This window comes from Platichthys flesus, chromosome 17, assembly GCF_949316205.1.
Source record: "Platichthys flesus chromosome 17, fPlaFle2.1, whole genome shotgun sequence".
NCBI lineage: Eukaryota > Metazoa > Chordata > Actinopteri > Pleuronectiformes > Pleuronectidae > Platichthys > Platichthys flesus.
This window is the reverse complement of record NC_084961.1, coordinates 1213613-1235797: the sequence shown is the minus strand read 5'-3', so window position 1 is coordinate 1235797 and position 22185 is coordinate 1213613. Positions and strand designations below refer to the sequence as shown.

Sequence of the window (22185 nt, the reverse complement as noted above, 5' to 3'; positions counted from 1 at the left end):
GTGTGTGTGTGTGTGTGTGTGTGTGTGTGTGTGTGTGTGTCTGTGTGGTCTTAAACTTTCAGACATTTACACTGAAGAAGTTTTTGTCTCCTCAAATCTTGAGGAGACAAAGAGATGCTGAACTTTTAAATGTGTGTTTTATAAATCTATAAAGGATCACATACACTTTTTGAGACAATGTGTGAGTCTGTGTGTGTTTGTGTTACAGTCTCACTGTGTGCTGATGGTCCCCCCCCCCCCTGCTTGTGACTCATTACGCTGCTGAATCACAGCAGCAGACGTCTTGTCCTCGTTTCCTGTTGCTTTACCTGATTTTCTTTATTTGAACCATTTCTACCAGGAGCTGGTTTTCCTCTTGGGTTCTAATCCCCTCACATCTGGTTCATTTCCCCAAGGCCAAACAGTGAGTCCGGCTTCCTCATCTGCGTCCATTGAAAAACCTCAACCCGCACAATGCATTCAGCTTTTGTCCGTTTGGCCTTCGTCACATGAATCAGTCTGAATCCGTCGTTTCCTGAACCAATCACATCCTCCCAGGAGGACGTCTGGGGGGGGGGGACGCACACGCTGAGTCACAGAGGTTGACTTCAGGACAAAAGTCTCCAGCTACACGTCCTCCGTTCTTAATAGATCAGAAAAATGACCACAAATGCTGAAACAAGCTGTTTGTGACATAAACTTTAAAAACAAGAAGGAAAACGCCTGTGATTGAATTTAGCTGCTAACTTGTAATCAGACCTAGCAGAGAACCTATCCCTCCCCCCCCACCACCTCCCCACCCCCACTCCGCCTTACATCAGCCATTAATTCCGATTAATTTTATGATTACATTATGGTCTGGTGCCGTGATTCATTGGGATAAGAATAATTGTGTGATATTCAAAGACTCGACACTTGCCTGAGCAGGTCGTCCATCAACGGGAACATGAAGTTGTTTTTAATTAAGTTGTGTAATTAAATGATGACGTCATTTCATGGTGATGCACCAGAATATGAAGCTCTGCAGCCTGATGCAGAGAAACTCTCACAACTTCCATAGCTCAGATCACAGAGGGAACATTCAACCTTTTATCATATTTAATGCATTACCAAGGAAGAGTCATGTGATTTTCACCTGAATGAATGAATGAATGAATGTTGATGAGATCCTATCCAGTAACTTTGAAGTTCCACTGATGATCAGACTGAATTGGTGTCTGTTGTTCTGGTCATTGATCCAGTTAAACTCCAGTTAAACACACTGGGACATTAACTGGGGCTCCAGATCAAATGAGACTCATTGATTCTCCTCTGGGGGAGATTCACCTGTTACAGCAGATGATCAAAGAGAAGAGGTAAACAAGAGACGTTTAAAATACAATAAGATTAGAAATGAAATCGACGGCTGCAGGTTCACCTTCACCTCAGCTCCAGGAAACAAGGTTAACCTTTCCCAGGATGCATTGCGTTTCAGTGACACACTGTCAAAGAGGCAATGGCCCCTGAAAGCAGCGAGATGTTCGATGCTGGAGTTTCACACCGAGAGCCTCTCTAGACCAGAGCGTCTCATTCCGGTTCAGCTTCAGTCTCCGTCCTCTCCGGTGTCCTCTGAAGGACGCTCTGTTTGACGGGGACATGGACAGAGGAAAGAGACTTTAAAGGATTGTGACTTTCAGAGTCTGCAGCGAGGCGTCTCGGTGGCGGGGGGGCGCTGAGCCCTTTGTCTCTCACAGACGTCTGGGACCCGGCCAGGACTCAGACTAATGACCTGCTGGTCTGGAGCCAGCTCCTCTCACCTCCCGGGCCCCTGGGCTGCGGTGGAGAAACCTCAGGTTCCTGCCAGGTGGAACAGGGCCGGGCTCCTTCACCCTCCGACCCCCAGGGCCTCGTTACAGATTCCTCTCCTCCAAACCGCTCTGTGTTGAGATGATGCTCTGTCGAAGGCGTTCTGCTCCTGACCTCATGACAGCTGCTGCGTCTCGGCTCTGCTCTGAGCTCCGTGACTCCCACTCGACCGCTCTAACGTCAGGCGTCCTGTTTTCCAGGTGGTGTCCAACAGGGCCGACATGGCCATCGGCTCGCTCACCATCAACGAGGAGAGGTCGGAGGTCGTGGAGTTCTCCGTTCCGTTCGTGGAGACCGGCATCAGCGTCATGGTTTCACGCAGCAACGGCACCGTGTCGCCGTCGGCCTTCCTCGGTGAGTTCTCACTTTCTAACACTTCCACTGAACTCTGAAGTCAAATCTCCTGTTTGCCCCCTGAACTCTGGATTCATGATTATTCTCAGAGCCGCTAAGCTCGTCTACAGAGAGCCGAGAACCCACAGGCGAGTCTCTCTCTCTCTCTCTCTCTCTCTCTCTCTCTCTCTCTCTCTCTCTCTCTCTCTCTCTCTCTCTTTTGATCATGCACATGTTCATCCTTCACGTGCATAAGAGATAAAACTGATGTGCTAGTCTATAATCTTTAAAATATATAATTATACTGCATCATACAATAAGAAAGAGCTTTAAATAAACTTCTCTGAAAAGACACAGAAACCAAGAAAGGAAAAAAGATCCATATATATGAGATTAAAAATGTCCAAAGTGCAACATAACCTTTAAATGATTCATTAAATGAAATGTGCAGATTTACAGAGGATCAGGTCACAAGTGGAGGTGCGTTTGTTTCAGATGTAAAATACTCGTGTACTTTCTGTGTTTGGGTTTTTTAAACAAGCCAAAGGGGAATTTCTACTTTTTATCTTGTATTGTTGTTGTGATGTTGTTTTCTTCTCACAGGTTTTGGTGCAATCAACAAAAAAACCAACCAAACTAAGAGTTTGTTCACATTTCAGCCTGAACTAGAAAAACATAGTTTCCTCTGATCTGTTAGTTTTGGTTTCACACTGTAGTTTAGGAACCAGAGAATTCAGTCTGACCTACATCCTGTGGTCATCACCCACGTGGGCGGAGTCTACCTGTACCTGACTCTGATTGGTTGGTAGAAGGTGTCTGAAGGTCTGGATCAAACCAGGTGTGAACGAGCTGGATCTTCTTCCTCCTGTGATCTGAGGAGAACACGAGGGACTCATGTACGACAGCAGGCGTTTGTCTTCCACTTGTAAAGTTCACACTCGTGGTTCCACATCTCAAAGCTGCCGATGCAGATTCAGTCTCTGTTTGCAGACGAGCTCTCACAGACTCTTTGATTTTACATGTTTCTAAAGGAAGACAAGTCTCAGACCTCCGCTGAGACGCTGCCTCTTAATTCACTAATCCTCTTAGATTAACTCCAGACGTTTTCTAGCATGAAGAGATGGAGCGATGAGAAGAAGAGAGACAGAGAGAGATGGATAAAACATGAGAGAGAGAGATACTTCAGATATGTTCAGTTGTTTTAATCTGAATGTGTGCATATACGTGTGTGTGTGTGTGTGTGTGTGTGTGTGTTGTGCGGATGAGACACTAACCCAACCAAACAGACTCGTTAGCACAGAGCAGCGTCTCAGTTTCAGATCCTCCATCTGGGCTGTGAACCTGTGAAAACAGCTCGCTGCTCGGACTCGGCTTCAGAAACAAGCTGAGACTGATCGACCTGCTGATCCGGCTCCGACCCGGAGGTCCCGGCCAGGAGACCGGATCGAGGTTCATCTCACGATATCAACACTGAAGCATAAGGATTGATTTATTACTTAAATCTCTCTTCTTGGATCTGCAGCGTATTGTCTGCTCCCGACTCTGAACTCAAACGGGATCAAACCAACTTCGTTTAGTCTTCGTGAACTCGACCTGATCACAAGTGATGAACTCTCTCCAGACGGACGTTAAACCCACGTCTGGACTTCAAGGTTTCAATGTGTGAGTTGAGGAATCATGAAATAATCACGTTCACAGATAAAGATGTAGCTAGCTGCTGGCTGTCGCTCCATATCTAAAGTACAGACACATAACTGTTGATAGAGAGGCGTCTCACTTAGTCTATAAAAAGACATTATTTTCTAATAAGAACAATAATTGAGTCTTTTTTCCTTTTCTTCCCAAGAACAGAAAATCCTCCTCAAACTCAGAAGCATCACGTGTGATTAAAGCTGATTCCCTGGATTTACTCCTATTTAATGGAATTGATTTGTTTTTTCTCTCAGGGAGACTCGACTCTCGGTTCATTTTCCTTCACAGACTTCATCCCTCGCTCCTGATCTCCAGGATCTCATTCAGCTTTTACTTACACAGCTGTAGTACATCTCTCCGTCTGTCTCAGGAGATCCAGGACACAATGTCCAACACGTCACAGTCGAACGGAGACGCCCAACTCCTAAGACCATTTCATCTAAAACACAGCTCCAGACTTTAGCTGTGTGTGTGTGTGTGTGTGTGTGTGTGTGTGTGTGTGTGTGTGTGTGTGTGTGTGTGTGTGTGTGTGTGTGTGTGCACGTGAATACTGTGTTATCTGGGTGTGTGGGGAAAAGAGAGAGTGGATGAAGAGAAACGATCAAGTGAGGAAATCAAAGTGGTTTCAACCCTGTAAAGAAATCATCACCTCAGACTCAGACATAGACAAATATGTGATATCATTTTATACAGAATTAATAAAACATAAACACTGTGAGGAGCTCAAACCTGTTCCCTTTAAAGACAATCAGCAGTTGTCCCACTCAAGTCTCTGGTTCTCAGTCCCACTCTCTTCAGCTTCAGGGTTGGAAACGTTTCCTGTGACTGTTTGATTGTGTTTCTTTATCTTCACACTTTATATTCGGTGACATTTAACTTGTTCCGCCGCTCGACAGACGCTTGATGAATCCGTCTGGTCCGTCTCTCCCTCGGGTCTCTTCTTCAGTGGAAACAAAAATATGGAATTAAATGAAATGTGGAAAACCGCTGCAGGTCGACTGCAAACTGGCGGAAGTCTGAGGTCGAGTAAAAAGCACCTGAACTTTAAATGCATAAAAATACATAAGTGAACCTGAGTTTCATTACCATCAAGCAAATATCTCAAAATCCAAGACTTGATAAAAGTAAGCCTGTGATGCTTCTTCACAAGTCGTGGACTGAAAGGTGGATTCTTTAAAACATCACTGTCATGTTATTACATTCCTTTGCAGAATGAATCTATTCTTCATTTCGAAGGAGCTTCTCTGACCTTGGAGTTTCAGAGAAGTTTCCCCACTCAGCGTTTGGCAGAGGAACAAAGAGACGCTCTGTTTGTCGACTCTGTGATCGCTGCTCTTTCCTGTTAAAATAAGGTTATTTTTTAAACGTGCTGCTTTCAGATGATTTCTCAAAATTGGATGATACACAGACGCTGAGGTCCGAGCTCTGAAAGTCACAGTGAGCAGGTAACAGGTGATTTTCCTCGTGTGGTCACTGGTGTGAATCTCCAGACCTGCTGGGAACGTGTTGACCAGAATAATTAAAATGAAACCATCACTTTACGGAGCAGCTGCATCTTCCACGCCCCTGAGGAGGAGCACATACAGAGCTCATCAACCTCGACCCCTTGTGCTCCACTGGATCTGCACCAGGACCAGATCCCAGATGTGCTGTCTCCCTCTGACTCTCCCTGGTTTAAAGGGTTTCTAAAAGATCTGCTCTGGTGCAGGACAGATAACCAGTACAAACCACTGGGAGTCGAACACCAGGACCAACCAGGAGGACGCGTGCAAGTGAAGTGATTCAATGAAGCTCCTCATACCTGAGCTGAAGACTGACGGCTCTTTAGAATCAACAGCCAGCAGGAGACAAACCCAACGTGACCTTCAGTGTTCTCAGATGGAACCACAGGGAAACACAGTGTGGGACTGGATTAACTCCAACACACTGGGTTTCTACTGGGAAGCAGAATCAGACACAGACTCCAACTGTTGATCAGGAGTCTACAGGTCCAGAGGTGGACGTGTAGACCACATGTTCAAGTGTGTCACATGTTTCATCTGAAGTCCACGTGTGTTCCTCAAACTTCCTGTAGGGGGCACAAGTGTGAGATCGTGAATGTATAAAAAAGAGGTGTGTCCTGTTTGTTGGTAGAATTATTAATTTGACCATTAAGCTCCAGTCCCTACAGTTGATTGAGGTCCACCTCACTACTGCCCCCTAGGGGAATTAAATCAACTTTATTAATTAGGAAGTTCACAGATTCTGAGCATCAAGAAGAAATTATTTATTTTATCGTGCACAAAATCATTTCTTCAGCTTTCATCCAGAATCTGATAAAAACTGAACAAACATCAACACCATGATTCAGATTCTTCTCCGCCTGTGAACCCTCCTGAGCAGGATGGAGTGTGAGGTTGGACCTCTGAGTGACAGCTCCATCTTTCAGGCCCATTAACCCCGTCAGTGAGTTTCCTGCTCCTCCTGCAGCTAAAAGCCTCAAACAGAAGCTGAGGCTGTTTCTCTGTGGAGCCGTCACTTCACAGCTCGGCCTGATTCACACTCTCTCACCCGCTGTCGCACTAAAAGAGACAAAGGTGCTGATGAGTGGATCCAGCCGCTCGGCCCGGTGCTGATGGGTTCTATTAGTGTAGCAGCTGCCGCTTCTTCTGGTGCCGGTGGCGACAGGAAATCCTAAATCACTAATTTGGAAAACACTCTGCGGCCATTAGACGGATGTGATGGGCGGAGACCAGTTCCTCCTGTTTCCAACCCACAGATGGATTTCACCTGCAGCGTTCAGGGTTAGAGCGAGAGGGAGCTTCAGGTTTCACAGCCTCCACCAGAACAAATGAAACAGAATGAACCCAAAAGATCGTTACACACAATCCTGCAAACTAAACACAAACTCATGTTGAATAAAAAGTAAATAACTGTTTGTCAGGTAATTTTCCTCGATCTCCATATTTCTGGATACGAACATGAGTGTTGCCTCCTCCTGGTTCAACTCGTCTCTTCAGCTCTCAACTTCACTCTGGATCTGATCTGACGTGAACACAGTGAAACCAGCGGCTGAGCGTTGTGTTCCCAGAATGCTGCTGGTTTCCAGTCGACCTGCAGATCTCTCTGCTTCAGGGAGTTGTCATTATATTCGTGCACAAACATGTTGGCTCATCTTCACGAGGCGTTAGAACCTTTAAGAATTGAACTGTTGGGGATTCTCCACTTGAGATGTTCTGCAGCTGCGTTGATGTAAATGTGGTTTTCACACTGAGAGGTGACAGATCTCAGGTCGGAGCCGTGTGAACTTCTCCTGGTTCGATTCCAGGTGGGAAACACCCGTAGGAAGTGTCTTCACTGAAAACTGAGCCACTGAACAATCACAGCCTCTCAGTTCAACCAGTTTGTGCATTAAAGATTTCCTTTCAGATGAATGTTCTCCATTTAACAAAGTTGTTCTTCACAGATGACAACTTCTGAAACTTTGTCTGATATTGTGTGTGTGTGTGTGTGTGTGTGTGCGTTGCAGAGCCCTACAGCCCAGCGGTGTGGGTGATGATGTTTGTGATGTGCCTGTCGGTGGTGGCTGTCACCGTCTTCATCTTCGAGTTCTTCAGCCCGGTGGGATACAACCGCAGCCTGCAGAGCGCCAAGAGTAAGACATGAAATCACTCGTGTGTCTGCAGACGCCAATCAGCCAATCAGCCAATCAGGCGCCGCCGCTCGTCTCACAGCGTCTTCACCGACTCCTCACTTTGTCAGATATGCAAAGAGGGGGGGGGGGGGGCCTGATTTGAGGGGAGCGATTTGCTCAAATTATGCAAAGTGTCCCACTTTGTGTTTTTTTGATTGAACACAAGTCAAAACAATCAGTGCACACACCCCCCCCCCCCCCACCGACACCCTCAGTCTTTCTCTGTCTCATGAGTCAGAGGAAGACTTTGACGTTTCTACACTCTGTCTCTTATTGAACTGTTTCAACCTCTTCACTCTAAATAACTGTTCATCACAGATTTTTAATTTAGAGAACATTTGTGTTTCTGAGCTTTTGGAAACTGGAGAAGCTAAAGCTCAAAAGAAATATCCATGAATCCATATCATCGTCATTTATTATCTTAATTACCCCATACTGTTTAAATGATCTCTAACAGATTATAGCTTCTGAGGGATGAGAACATTTTATATCAGCATCATATTTCTAATACACAGTTCGATAACCCTGCGTTGTTTTATTGGTTTTATATGTTAAGTATTGTGCTGGTTGAGAAATGGAATCTTTTCTTTTCCTCCTCATTATCCTGAATGCTCTTGATTGTCTGCTGGTTGATTGCTCAGAGTCCAAATGACCCAGTGCGCCCAGTGCGCCCAGTGTGGTCGAGTGGCTCGGGTCAATCAGGACAATAGAAATCAACAGAATAAACACGGAGGCTCCAGCAAGTAGCCAGCTCCCTCTTCTCAGGAGCCGTGTGGAGATTTCATTCTAAATGGAGGAATCGATGATTTTTTGTCAAAGTCAATCTGATAAAAATCAAAAAGTGTTCTTTTATAAATACACTCAGACCCTCTGCTGAGCATCAGATGAGTTCTTCTGAATCCAAGTTGAGCAAAGGGTTTGTTTCTTCAGCTCCAGGTTTCAATAACCGCTGGAAACCATCAGGATTAGTTGGCCTCGCTGGTTCGATTCCCGGAGTGTTTGTGTTCTCTCTCAGCTTCCTCCCAGAGTCGTGGTGGTGAATAGAAACTCTACACGACCACCAGAGTTTCACTGAGTGTCGCTCACGGTTCTTCCCTCTCGCCTTTTACTCCTCAATTTACTAAATAACATATTTTTAGGTTAATTAATTCTGCTATTAGTCTTAATAGATTAATTTCTCCTGAATCTTTTCATCACAGAGTTGAACTGTCCGTTCACTGCTGGATGATAATATTCTCTAAACATCCTCCTCGTGCACAAAACCAGATCCACGTGGAAGAACTGGACGAGTGTGCCGAGTCCTGAACTCACATCCAGCTCCTCTGGAACCAAATCAAACCCCAGACGTGAGCCAGCGGCTGAACGGGAACGAATCTCTGCAGCCGAAGAGCCTGAGCCTGAAACCAGCAGATTAATGTCCTTGGTTTTTAACAGAGATGTTAAACCCTCTCATCTGGATGTGTTGATTTGGTTCCACGTGCTGCAGCTGCTCATGTTCTCACGTTCATCCCGGGGGTTGTTGATTTCATCTTCCTGCTGTAACCACAACACGGAGAAATGAAGAGTTTAAAACTTGAACTTGTGTTTCTCAGAGTCGGGAGGATCCAAGTTCACCATCGGGAAGTCGGTGTGGCTGCTGTGGGCGCTGGTCTTCAACAACTCGGTGCCTGTGGAGAATCCCAGAGGAACCACCAGCAAGATCATGGTAAACACCAGAGTCCCAGTACAGGGAGATCTTAGAAGAAGCATTTCACGACCCTGACTTTGACCTTTGCTCCTGAAGTGAAGCATCTGGAGATAAACTGATACTCAACAAGTTTAGTGAAAATCCATTTGTGGGTTTTGAAGTTATTTTATAGACATTATTACACACAGAAAAGTGAAAAAAGGGTAATTATGTCAAAATATACTTTATCTTTTATGAAGTATTATTCACTGTGTGCAGTATTATTTGAGTCTGGACAGATGTGGATGTAAACTCTCATGTGATTGGCTGGTGGAGCCGTAAAACAACAAACTATTATGAATAAATGTATTTATATCTCCATCATCTTTAAGTTGCATAAAATATTTGATCTCATTTTTAATTGATTTGTTTCCCTGTGCAGTGACACCTGCCTCGGACATTAAAACACGTTTATGATATTTCAGTTTTATCATAACTGTATCCAGGTTTCTGTTGACTCACCAACTCAACGCAGCTCATTAGTTTTGAGTTTGTGTGAAGAGTTAATTGATTGGAACAACTTTTTAATTTCCACCGTTTCACACACAAACACACACACGCCTACTACACACACTGAACCCCCCCTGAACAAAATAATAAAGACACAAAAAGAAAGCTAACAAGTTTTACAGATGCAATCAGTGTGAGTGTTCAGCCACTTGTTTCACCGCGGAGCTCTTTTTAATACCTGCTGTTCCTCTCTGCACTCGGGGCTCGAGAAGAGAAACAAGTTGAAGGCAGCTCGCCCTCTCCACCTCGGAGTAAACAAACCAGGGGGTGAAAAACTCCAGTTATTATTTTTCCCTTTTGACAACAGCTCCAATCATGTGAGCAGCTCGTTAGCTCCTCCAGAGGAAACCGGATCATTTACAGGTTTTTCTCTGCTCCTGTGTTGAGCAGGTTTAACATGGAAACCCTCTTTCATTCAGTCACAGAGGATTTTTAAATGAATTCAAGAGAAACGTGTGGCTTTAAGAGAAATCTGTGTCCAGCAGCATCACTTCATAAAATATGCAGAGCCAAGAACAAGCATCAAGAAACAACTTGAATATTTAATGGGCGATCAGCAGCTGCATTTATTTGTTGAGCTGCGTACGAGGATCCAGGGTCAGCCGGGGCCGTCCCAGCATGCACCTGTGGACAACCCACCACCATCTATTATTGATGAAGTGACACATTAAAGTTTAACCAGGCTTAACATGGCCCCCCCCGGGAGCTGCTGGAGGCGAGGAGGCCGTCCTTCACCTCTCCTCTCCCGCTCGCTGAGGACATTCTTATAACTGTGCCTCAGTCACCGGAGCTAAGAGTTCACATTCTTCATAATGTTCATAAGAGAATTATGCAAATACAGTTTTGGCGTGCACACTGGTTGAATAGAGGCACTTTCTCCAGGGGCTGAAGATGTTGGTAAGATATGGAGGCAGGAGGGGGTGAGGGGGGGGACGTGGGGACGCTCATCATTCCAGTGAGAAAAGGACCAAAGCTGACAAACAGGACTCTTCCCTCCATTGAGACGGAGCAGTGAGATGTCTTCAGGTACCTGCCCACCTGTCGGACTAACCCTCCTCCCCCTCCTCTCTCCTCCGTCAGGTGCTGGTCTGGGCGTTCTTCGCTGTCATCTTCCTGGCGTCCTACACGGCCAACCTGGCTGCCTTCATGATCCAGGAGGAGTACATCGACACGGTGTCAGGGCTGTCAGACAAGAAGGTAGGAGGGAGGGAGGGAGGGGTGGAGGGATGGAGGGGTGGATGGAGGGAGGGGTGGAGGGAGGGGTGGAGGGAGGGAGGTATGGATTGAGTCATGAACAGGTTGTTGGCCAGATTGAGAATCCAGAGAGACGTAGGCGGTTTCTTTGAAGGATTTTTATTTATCTTTATTTATTTAACCGATGATCGAGAGGATCTCAGGACATGGTGATCGAGCTCTGATCCCATATCACAAGAAACGTTCAAGGTTCATCAGATAGTAAAGAAATGGAGAAGCTGATGATGGTCTCTGGTTCAGTGGGAGGCGGCTGTCACGCTGGTGTTTTCATAATGTAAAACTTCAAAGAGTTTTAAATCATCTTGGACAGGAAATAGAAACGATGAGTCAGCAAATAAAAATGTGTTCATCCTACAAAAGTCTCCTTCCATCAGAAAAGCTTGAGTTGAAGGAAAAGTACTGTACACGTTCTCTCTCTCTCTCTCTCTCCCTCTCTCTCTCTCTCTCTCTCTCCCTCTCTCTCTCTCGCTCTCTCTCTCTCTCTTTCTCTCTCTCTCTCTCTCTCTCTCTCTTTGAATCCTGCAGCTGTAACACTTTGAAATCTGTTTTATCCTCCTCTGTTCAGAAAGCTGCAGCCGAGTGACCTCAGTGTTTGAGAGGGACGACCTTCTATCTCCCCCTTTTTCCTTTACCTCCCCTAAACTCCCCCTCTTCCCTCCATCACTCTCACCTCCTCCCTCTGGTCTTTTCTTTCCGGTGCAGTTCCAGCAGCCGAACGAGCAGTACCCCCCCCTGCGCTTCGGCACGGTGCCGAACGGCAGCACGGAGGAGAACATCCGCTCCAACTACCCCAACATGCACCAGTACATGATCCGCAACAACCAGAAGGGAGTGGAGGAGGCCATCGAAAACCTCAAGACCGGGTGAGGAGGAGAGAGGAGGAGAGAGGAGCAGAGAGCTCAGATAATGAGGTTCTTTGAAAAGAGCTTAGGTGATAAACCAGGAGAACAGAAGCTCCACTTTCATATTTTCATAACTCCTGATAAGAGGAGCTGAGGAATCTACTTCTGACTTTTTATTAAGTCTTATTGTGTATCTCTACTTTTAAAACTTTCTGATATTTTACACTAAACCAGCAATAGATGGAGAAAAGTTCCATTGGAAGTGTCCAGACCCTAACCCCCCTACCCACCCACCCCCCCACTAAATACATAATCTTTACTAAATTGTCAGTCAGTCAAACTCATACCTCAACAGTCCATTAAAATCAAGCTGCAGCAGATTTCACACATGCATCCACCTCACCATGTTGGTTCTATCCACTGGGTTTAATGGGAATCATCCAGTAGATTCTGTGTAGTCCTGATAACAAACAGACAAATACAACTGGAACACAACCGTCCTTGGAGGAAGTAAAAAACACAAGTATGATGCAACATGTGTGTAACTCTCTAAGAAGTAGAAAAACACAATTATTAAAGATTTTAAAACATTCACATGATAGTTATGAGGAGCAGACGTTTCCATCCCTTCTTCTTTCTTCTTCTTCTTTGTTTGGTTTATCAGCCGGTTGAATGACCTCCTTCTTCTTCTTCTTCTTCACTTATTACCTTTGATATTCCATCACTTCACCTTCTTCTCCTTCTTCTTCATTTCAAAATAAACTCTTATAATCGTCCTTCAAAGTTTGTGCTTTAATCCACGATCCAGAGCGGCAGCGGTTTGACAGCCGCTCTCACTTTAGGAGCGACTTCATAATGGAAACCAACCGTTCTCCACTTCTCCACGCATACATGTGTTTCTATATTTAATTTGAGGGAGCGCCGCGGTCCATGCCACGTTTCAATTACAGGCCCCCCCCCCCCCCGTCTGACTCCGGCGCCGCGCCGCTTCGCCTCGAGAGCTTCGGCTAATTGGCGTTATCTGCGGCGCCCCATCAGGATCATGGTTCCCAATCGAGACCAGAGAAGAAGAAGTGGGAGTGAGGTGAAGGCGTTTTAAATAAAACATGTTAGCAGCAGCCGCAGTGCGGGGGGGGGGCCGCCTTGTCAGCACTGGCTGCCGCTCAGGCCCCCCCCCCCCCTGTTGTCTTCAACAGGGGGGGGGGGGGGGTTAGTTAGTCTATATGATGATATATATAAGAGCTGAGACGTTTGTCGACGAGTGGCGTCCTCAGTCCTCTGCACATTCGATGTAGCGTGTTATTAAAACTCTTCTTTTTATTTATTCACTCTTTATCCTCACTCAGCCTTCTTCTTCCTCTTACCCCCCCCCCCCAGCCTCTCGCTCATTACCTGCTGTTTATCTCTCTGTGGTTATCGCTGCCTCTCATCCTCACGTTATTTACGGGGAATCATCCGTTTGTGCTGTCGAAGCAAAGTGGGATGAAGATCCGTGTTTGATTAGGCAGTCGCGGTGCAGAACCCCCCCCCACACACACACACACACACACACACCCTGTCTTTATCTCATTTACTCTCTCCACATCCTTCTCTCCCTAATCCCTTCTTCTTTGCTGTCGTCTTTCTGCCCTGTTCCTCCTCCCTCGTTAACTCCTTGCTCCCAGCTCCTCCAACTTTTACTTCTGCTTTGCATTCCCCCCCCGCCCTCGTCCTCCCTCACTCCCCTCATTATCTCTAACCCTCCTCCACCCCTTCCTCCTCCACCGTCTACCCTCCTCCTCACCTCTTTCCCTCCTCCTCTGCTCGGTGCAGACTTCCCGCTGCAGCTTCAGGAGTCAGAATATAAATGGTTGTGAAGTAGAAGAGCAGGTGGAGTTCCATCCCATCATCAGATCCTCAGATATGCATCAACTCTTTGAACTGAGATCTGACGTCTGATCCCTTAAGTCACGATGAACTGGATTTCACACAATCGCTCCTTTTCTGCTTCTGCTCCCGAGAGAGAAGTCTCTTCTATCGATTGATCACCTTTCAATCTGTGACTTCATTGATTCGATCTAATATGTTTAAAGTATAGTTAGGACCCATGGTTATACTGTATAAAATGACATGGGATGATATATTTCATGATAGTAAAAAACCTGAACAATACAAGTATCTCAAGATGGAGACCTGAAGCTGTGGAGAGGTTCTGGGGATTCGACCCGGTGCTGATGTTTCTACTCGGACCTGGATCCATGTGTTAATGTTCACAGCGCTCCCCACTCAATAAGAAGCTCCGTGGAGTTTGAGAATCCGAGTCCTTCTGGTTCCACCTGCCTCTGGAAGCAGCTGCAGACACTTGGTATTCTGCTCTGTGGTCGGAGGAGGAGGAGAAGTGACAGACTCACCTCCTCCATGATGGATCTCTCCCTCTGTGTGTGATTGTTGAACGATGGTGTTAAACCACGTGGAGGAAGAAGCCAGCTCTGCTTCCATCGTGTGTTTTCCTTTCACCCAGCCGCTGTGTCAGCTTCTCTTTCTCCATCATCTCTGTCCTGCTCCTCACCAGCTGCATTGTGCCGTGGTGCCGCTCGGCTCCAGGTCACTGATTTCCATTTTCCGTGCTGTAATTTCCCCCCCTGCAGGAAACTGGATGCCTTCATTTATGACGCCGCAGTTCTGAACTACATGGCGAGGAAGGACGAGGGCTGCAAGGTGAGGGACGCATTCCAATCATTGCACAGTAACACACAGACACACACAGACACACACACAGAGAGGCAGCCATACCTGAGGGCTTGTTAGCCTGGAGCTACTGTGTGCAACCAAACCACAACATCCTCAGGGGGCAACATCTTCTTCAGAGAGACGCACAACGAGCATACCAAATGAGAACACACACAAGAGCTGTGACTTTATTAAATAAATCACACACATTATGATGTGTCCCTCGCGGCCCGGAGCCAGTTCATATCCTCTCTTCTGGACACTGCTGCTTCTGATTTATTTATACGTGAGAATTGGAAGCGGCTCCGGCTGCAGCAGCGAACATCCTGCCCAGTGATCATGTGTAATAAGCTCAATGGGAGGCCACAGCTCCCAGCAGCCTCATACCACAGCCGCTGCTGCAGTAATTATTACAATTGATGTGGATCTATATTAATTCCTCCACTGAAACAAAACCGCACTGCAGCTCCGGGATGTTCGGGGGAAGCCGATATTAGAGCCGAGCCGAATGATTTGCATTTATGTGACAAAATAAATTACAGAGGAATAAATCGAGCAGATTCTCATTTGCTCAAAGTCCGGCCGTGTCCGGGGATCAGACTCCAGGGACTTGTGTTGGTCTGTGTGTGTTTGTGTAGTCAGGGTTTAAGGTGTTTGTGTTGTTTTCCACCAGGTGATGACCATCGGCTCTGGCAAGGTGTTCGCCACCACCGGCTACGGCATCGCGCTGAACAAGAACTCCCGCTGGAAACGACCACTGGACCTGGCCCTGCTGCAGCTGGTGGGGGACGGTAAGACGGGGGGGGGGGGGGGGTCAAAGAGGAGAAAGCTCAAAGTCTGAGAGGAGAGAAAGAGAGAGAGAGGGGGGAAGGTGTGATGGGTGAGGAACGAAAGAAGAGGACGATCAGTACAGAACATTAAAGGGAGAAGGAAGGGAGGTGTGATTTCTGTTAACACACATTCCTTTGTTCACACACACACACACACACATTATCTCATATCTCTCACACACTGCTGTTAGCTACACACCACCCTGCTGCCATGCTGCCGAGTCGTGGCCGGAGGAGTCGACTCAGATCCTCGTGGACTCGATGTCTCACAAACACCTTCAGGACATTTCTTCAGATTACACTAAAAAACTCAGGAATGACCTGATTAGATTCTGGTGGTCAAAGGTTAAAGGTCACCTTGACGTCAAACTGGAGCTGGTTTCTGTTGGTGCAGCTTCAGTGACTCTGAGGAGACGGTTGAGACGAGCTCATGTCTCGTCAACAAAGTTTTATTAAAGTCAGTTTGTAAAAGTTGGATCCTTTAATGTTGCACAGAATTGAGTCTGTTTTTGTTCTGTTGTTTTCTTTGTTTTCTAAAATGAACACCTCAGAAGTCAGATGATCACAGGTCTGACAGAATCTAATGTTAAAAAAGATTTGAGATTATTTTCATCAACCATCAAGTAAAGAAGTTTTAAACAGAAAATAAATGTTTGCTTCTGTGTCTGATGGATCCTGACGAACAGGAAGAGGCCTAAACACCAGAGGTCATAACAAGAAGTATGTTAAAGAAATATTATATTTAAAAACACAAATATTAAAGCCTTATATATATATAAGGAAGTCAACTCCACAGGGACCTGGTGACATCACACGTGCTGCTCCACAGCTCCTGGAATCATCCCCTTTAATTCCTCTCTTTACCGGAGCAGCAGTTTCTGTCTGTGATCTCCGGTCAGTCGTCCTCTGGAGACTCGTTCAGCCGGTCGGTGATTATCAAGCTGCACAGGAGGCCTCAGGAAACCCTGGAGGCCGACGGCTGAGCACACGGACACGTGTTTACTCTTCAGATCAAACAGAAGCTGTTGTTTGAAAGGATGAAAAGAAGGAGACAGAAATCACTTTATTCTGCTTCAGTTTCATAAAAGACGTCTGAAGTGTAGATCTGTGATTTCCACGAATCATCTTCACAAATATTAAAAACTGCTTGAGACTCACCAGGGCAGCAGCAGGAGATGAACAGTGTTCAGATCTGACTTCAGATCAGTTCAGATGCTTGTGTGGGTGAAGAGCTGCTGACCTGTTGACACTGGAACACAGAGACATGAGCCTGCTGGACTCAGGTCTGTCTGATCAGAGACAAACAGCCGGGGGTCACGTCCCACTTGACTTCAGCAGAGAGAAAAAAACCGTCCTCAGATTCCAGACGCAGGAATCTGTTCCACTGCCGGGTTCAAATCCCACAGCTCCGTGTTGCCAGGGTTCGATTCCTTTCACTCTGACTCACGCCGACTGAGCGAGGACGATAAAAACACCTCGCACTTAAAAGAATGATGAAAAAGAAAATGTGAATGTGAAGCAGCTACAGAGCAGCAGCATCACACCTTCGGGAAATTAAGTTCTTTTTATTTTATATTCTCTCTCTGTGCAGATGACTTTGAGTCTTCAGAGACCAGGATGTTGATCTGGAGTTTACAGACGGAGAATAGAATATTTCTAAGAACCATTTTTTGTGATTTTCATGTTTTGGTTTAGTTCCAGATTCAAACCGAAGCTGCCGGTTGTTTCAGGATCAACGTCCACCAGACAGAAGACAGGGCGGATCTTTTTCTGTGCAGAAACAAATGATCTGTAGAACATTATTAAATTGTGCTGGTTTGTAATCATTCCTCTGAATAACACTGATTTCAGGAGGTTGTGCTAACGAGGTCACTTCATCACTTCTCTTCCCGGGGAGAAGAGAGAGAGAAGAAGAAAAGATGAGACGGTTCGGTTGGACCAAATGTTCTTTCTTATTATTAATAATCGCTGTAACTATGAGAAACTTTCAGATAAAGAAATACCTCCCTCACCCTGAAACAACCTCTTAGTTATCTAGTCCTTTGAATCTCACGAGATCCAGATGTTGATTTGGATCAAATCACACAAACACACACGTCCTCAAATATTTCATTTAGATTCAAGAACGACTCCGAATAATTAATGGGAATAAAAAAAAAGTAAAAGAAAAACAATCCTCCTTCCAGAGTTATTAGTTTTCATATTCACCTTCATTATGTTCATTGAGGCATTTTCTGCTCAGATTGAATCGAGGAGACATTTTGCTCAATGTTTCTGAGAGGTTTGAAAACCAGAAGGCCTTAGATCTGCCCTTTAGTAGTGAAGGTGAAACACAACGAAAGAATTAAAGAAGTTATGAGGGAACGTGTGGTTTGACGTCACGGCGACCTTTAACCTTTGACCACCAGAATCTAATGAGGTCATTTCTGAGTTTTCTGTCAAATCTGAAGAAATGTCCTGAAGGTGTTTGTGGGACATCGAGTCCACGAGGATCTGAGAACTTGACGCCTCCGGCCACGACTCGGCAGCATGGCACGAGGTGGTGTGTAGATAACAGAAGTGTGTGAGAGATATGAGATAAGGTGTGTGTGTGTGTGTGTGTGAACAAAGGAATGTGTGTTCACAGAAATCACACCTCCCTAGAGGACATGTACACTCACAGGAGGAGGTTGGAGTTGGATTGTTCACAAATCACAGTTAAAGTCAACAGGATTTCTGTTTTAACCTCTGGTGCAACTCTCACATGTGCAGAGGAGTCTGACACCTCCTGCTCGGAGCAGGTGAGAGAGGAGGTGGGGAGGATTTCTCCTCCAGGAGCAGCCTGGCCTCCATGAGTCACGTGTTTACAGGCAGATGAAGAGCAGGAGGAGACGGGGAGCGAGGACTCAGCAGAGAACTCGTTGAGACTCCATGGATCAGATCCTGGGAGGGAGCCGCACACACAGTGAACGCACACAGTGAACACACACAGTGAACACACACAGTGAACACACACAGTGAACGCACACAGTGAACACACACAGTGAACACACACGTCAGCCTCCATTGTCAGGATCAGAGCAGGGTCGCCCCGTCCAGCCGGGTTTAATTCAGCCGTCAGGGAGCGTTTGAATCCCGGCACGCGGCCGCTGGGGAAGCGGGATGTGACACATGCACAATGCACGCCGGAGATGTGAGTGCTGGTGTGAGGGGACTTGATGTTTGAGTCAACATGGCCGAGTCGCGGCGGCTTAATCAGCTCGGCGCTCGATTCCAGACGGCGTTAATTAACCCGGAGGTCGATTAATATTGTAACTGTGAGCCGTGGGGATTGGGACTTCCTTTGACGGGGACGTCTTTGTCTGTACAGTCACTGGCTGTGTGTGTGTGTGTGTGTGTGTGTGTGTGTGTGTGTGTTTGTCTCTCTGTACATCTGATTCTCCTTTTCCTTCCCACTGCCTCATTCTTTTTGATTAAAGCATTAATGGCCAGCGCCGGAGAGTCCCGTTACTCTGCAGCTCAGAGTGTGTGTTACCAACGTGTGTGTGTGTGTGTGTGTGTGTGTGTGCGTTGCTCTCTCTCATCTCCGCTGCTCTGTGGCTTCGCTCTGCTCTGCTTGTGGCCGACACACCAGAGCGTTCTGGGCTGCTCTGCCTCGTCCCTGCTGCTCGTTTCCAGTTGAGAACTTTCAGTGAAAACCTCTTTCATGTATTTGTCGTTTGAAACCGTTTTATTACATCTTCATCGTTTTAATCGTGTTTTCTTTCAATCAACAGTCAAATGATATTTCAAAATAGTTGTTTTGTAAAGTAAAAAGTAAAACGTCATGCTGAGGATATATACAACATCAAAAATAAAAAATAAAAATCACCAGGAACACAAATGACAAAGCTCATAAACTGATGTTAATCTCCTGAATGGTGTTTGGATGGAGGAGGATTTTTAAAAGATGAAATCTCTGCAGTTTAAGAACTTCTACTTTAAGAACATTTGAAAGCTCAAAAGTTACCTTTAAGTTTTACTTGAAAACAGTATTTGTACTTTTAACGAGGAGAAGTCTTTAAGTACTCGCTGCACTAATTTGCAGCAAAGATGTAGATGTTATTAATTGTTTGTAATTTTAAACCTCTCTTCAGTTTATCGCACCCTGGGCTCAAAAACTCTAATTTGGTTTCATCCTCTCTTTATTCAACGAAACTGAATCTTATCTTTTCTTCATTTCATTTCCTTCTTCTAACATCACACGAGCTCAGTTTCTCATTTCTCTCGTCCTCGCTGCGTTTCATCATCTGTCCCTCGCGTTTTTCTCTTGCCATCACACAATACCCTTGATTCCTCCTCCTCCTCCTCTTCCTCCTCCTCCTCCTCCTCCTCCTCCTCCTCCTCTTCTTCTTCTTTCTTCTCCCTCGGGGTTCAAACACCTTCCTCTCATCACAAAGGGGCTGTTATCCCCCTTTTTTTAATATCCCCTCTTTCCTCCTCCAGTGCTGTTTTAACTCGTTCTCCACGGAGCCTCCTTCCCTCCTTCCCTCCTTCTCTTCTTCACCCTCCCCGTCGAATCACTTTCTCTTTCCTCTGAACTCCACACCTGCTTTTCTTCTTCATCCTCCCTCTCTCTTATCTCCTGATTTAATTTTCTCCCGGCTTCTCCTCTTCTCTAACCTTCTCGTTCTGCCTCCACTCTCTCTCTTCCAGATGAGATTGATATGTTGGAGCGTCTCTGGCTCTCGGGGATCTGCCACAACGATAAGATCGAGGTACGGCTTCTTTCACTTCTTTCTCCATCAGCCTGGCACACATTCATCTGCTGCTCTATTTTTGGAAAGAACCTAAACGTGGTCTGACCTTAATCCTGGTGGACGGCTCGGGGATGAGGAGGAGAGTGTGAAGGTGTGAATCTGTGTTCTTTATTATAGATTCAATTCATTCTATCCTGGCGAATGACCCTGACCTTCGACCTCATTGATCAATAGGATATTGGAGTTTTTTGGGGGATATATCCAGAGTTGTTCCTGGTTTGTTGTAAAAAGTATTTCAGTATCAAACCAAACTCGAGGGAACAGCCGTTTATATCTGTAAGTTATATCAAGATGCTCATTATTGAGGATGAAGAAGAGGAGGCCGCACACGTAGAAGATGAAGACGTGAACGTTCCCCACATGTTCCTGTTGTTGTGAACGAGTCGGACCCGTCAACCTGCCGTTTGAGACAAACAATAACAACAGGAAATGTCTGAAACCAAATATTAGAAAAATGTCAAAAGTGGACAAACTGCACATGAAGTGTCAGAATCCAGAGTTTCTGCCTCTTTGCACAAACTTGAATTACATTTGATTTGTGTTTGTTTGTATTGGAGAAAGTTTGCTAACCGGTCTCTCTGTGAAGTTTGAGATTAGTTATTGTTCTCTATGATTATGTGTCCACACTCAGTTCTTTTAGACGTCCCCCTGCATTTAGTGGGCGTCTCCTGTCGTGGCTTCAGATTCTAACCTCACAATCCAATGTTAAATTATATTGTTGTGACTTTGCGCGACAACACAAACAGAAAGATGCCTGGGCTCTGAATGGAAATGCCTGTGCTCTCATCGGGTGCAGATAACCCCCCCCCCCCCCCCCCCCCCGGGAGCCACGACCTCTGATATTAATGATTATTCATTCAGCAGTAAACGCAGCCTGGCCTCAGATGAGAGCTATGAATTCTGAAAATGAATCATTTAAAGCGCCTGAAAAGCTCTTTGTGTGACGGGAGCCTGGTAATTTGTGTGACTGGCATGTTGTGGTCTCTGCTCCAGCGTTGTGCGTGCAGAGGCTCGGGAACATCACAGACTCTGACATCATGGGACAGCAGAGGAGTCTCCGTTGTCCTGTTGGGCTGTAATTAACTTTTCATCTGCTGTCTGGGAGACAAATGGGCTCTCGTTAGTAATAAATCTGTCTCCACTCTGCCCCTCCCTCCATCCTCTTTACCTCTATCATCTCCTCTCTCCCTTCACCTCCTTCAACTCCCTCCCTCTGTGTCCCTGCTGTCTGCACCCATCCGCCTCCTCTCCCCTGCAGGTGATGAGCAGTAAACTGGACATCGACAACATGGCGGGGGTCTTCTACATGCTGCTCGTGGCCATGGGCCTCAGCATGCTGGTGTTCGCCTGGGAGCATCTGGTGTACTGGAAACTCCGGCACTGTGTGAAGCGATCTGGTGGGATGGACTTCCTCCTGGCTCTGAGCAGGGTGAGACACTGCAGCGAGGACCCCAGGGTCCCAGTTCACCTCGACAAGATCCCAGTGTAGTCGGTTAGCAGGAGAAAAGAATAATGGAATAGTCAAAACAAAGATAGGTGGTCAGAAACATGTTAATAAGAAAGTTCTGTAGCCATTAATAACATTAGAGGGAGCAGGAACAATTATTTAATGTTTGTCGCTAATTTCTTGAATGCAGGAGCAATATAAAACATAAAACTATTAAAAGATAATAAATCAAACAAGAACATAAAAAATAGACGAGACACAAATCACTATAATCTCCATTAATCTCCACTTGCAGTAAAGTTTGAACTTTTTATTCACTGATTCTCAAGGTTGAACTATTAGCAAACCATCAAGTTTTGTGGAAATCCGTTAATTTGCTTTTGTGTGTTCTAAATAACCGGGGGGGGGGGGGGGGAAACATAACAGAGGTAATTGAAAACATTGTCCTCTCGTTATGGAAACATAATAAACTGTAATAACGTGCATTGATGCAGCTCTGAGGTCAGGAGGTGAATTATCTGCTGCAGTCGTTTGTGAAGCGATTTCTCACTGAGCTGGATCCCAGAT

The 22185-nt window shown here is 45.9% G+C and overlaps 1 protein-coding gene across 1 annotated transcript in view; it reads left to right on the top strand.

Annotated features, from left to right (window-relative positions):
- Positions 1-21660, top strand: part of LOC133972676 (glutamate receptor ionotropic, NMDA 2D-like) — a 57859-nt gene extending 36199 nt beyond the window's left edge. The window contains exons 9-17 of the mRNA XM_062410241.1: positions 2025-2178; positions 7358-7483; positions 9115-9227; positions 10839-10955; positions 11715-11875; positions 14482-14551; positions 15237-15354; positions 20068-20129; positions 21430-21660. Of these exons, the coding sequence (XP_062266225.1) occupies positions 2025-2178; positions 7358-7483; positions 9115-9227; positions 10839-10955; positions 11715-11875; positions 14482-14551; positions 15237-15354; positions 20068-20129; positions 21430-21660 (1152 nt within the window). The remainder of the gene's footprint in view (positions 1-2024; positions 2179-7357; positions 7484-9114; positions 9228-10838; positions 10956-11714; positions 11876-14481; positions 14552-15236; positions 15355-20067; positions 20130-21429) is intronic.
- Positions 21661-22185: the final 525 nt, after the last annotated feature.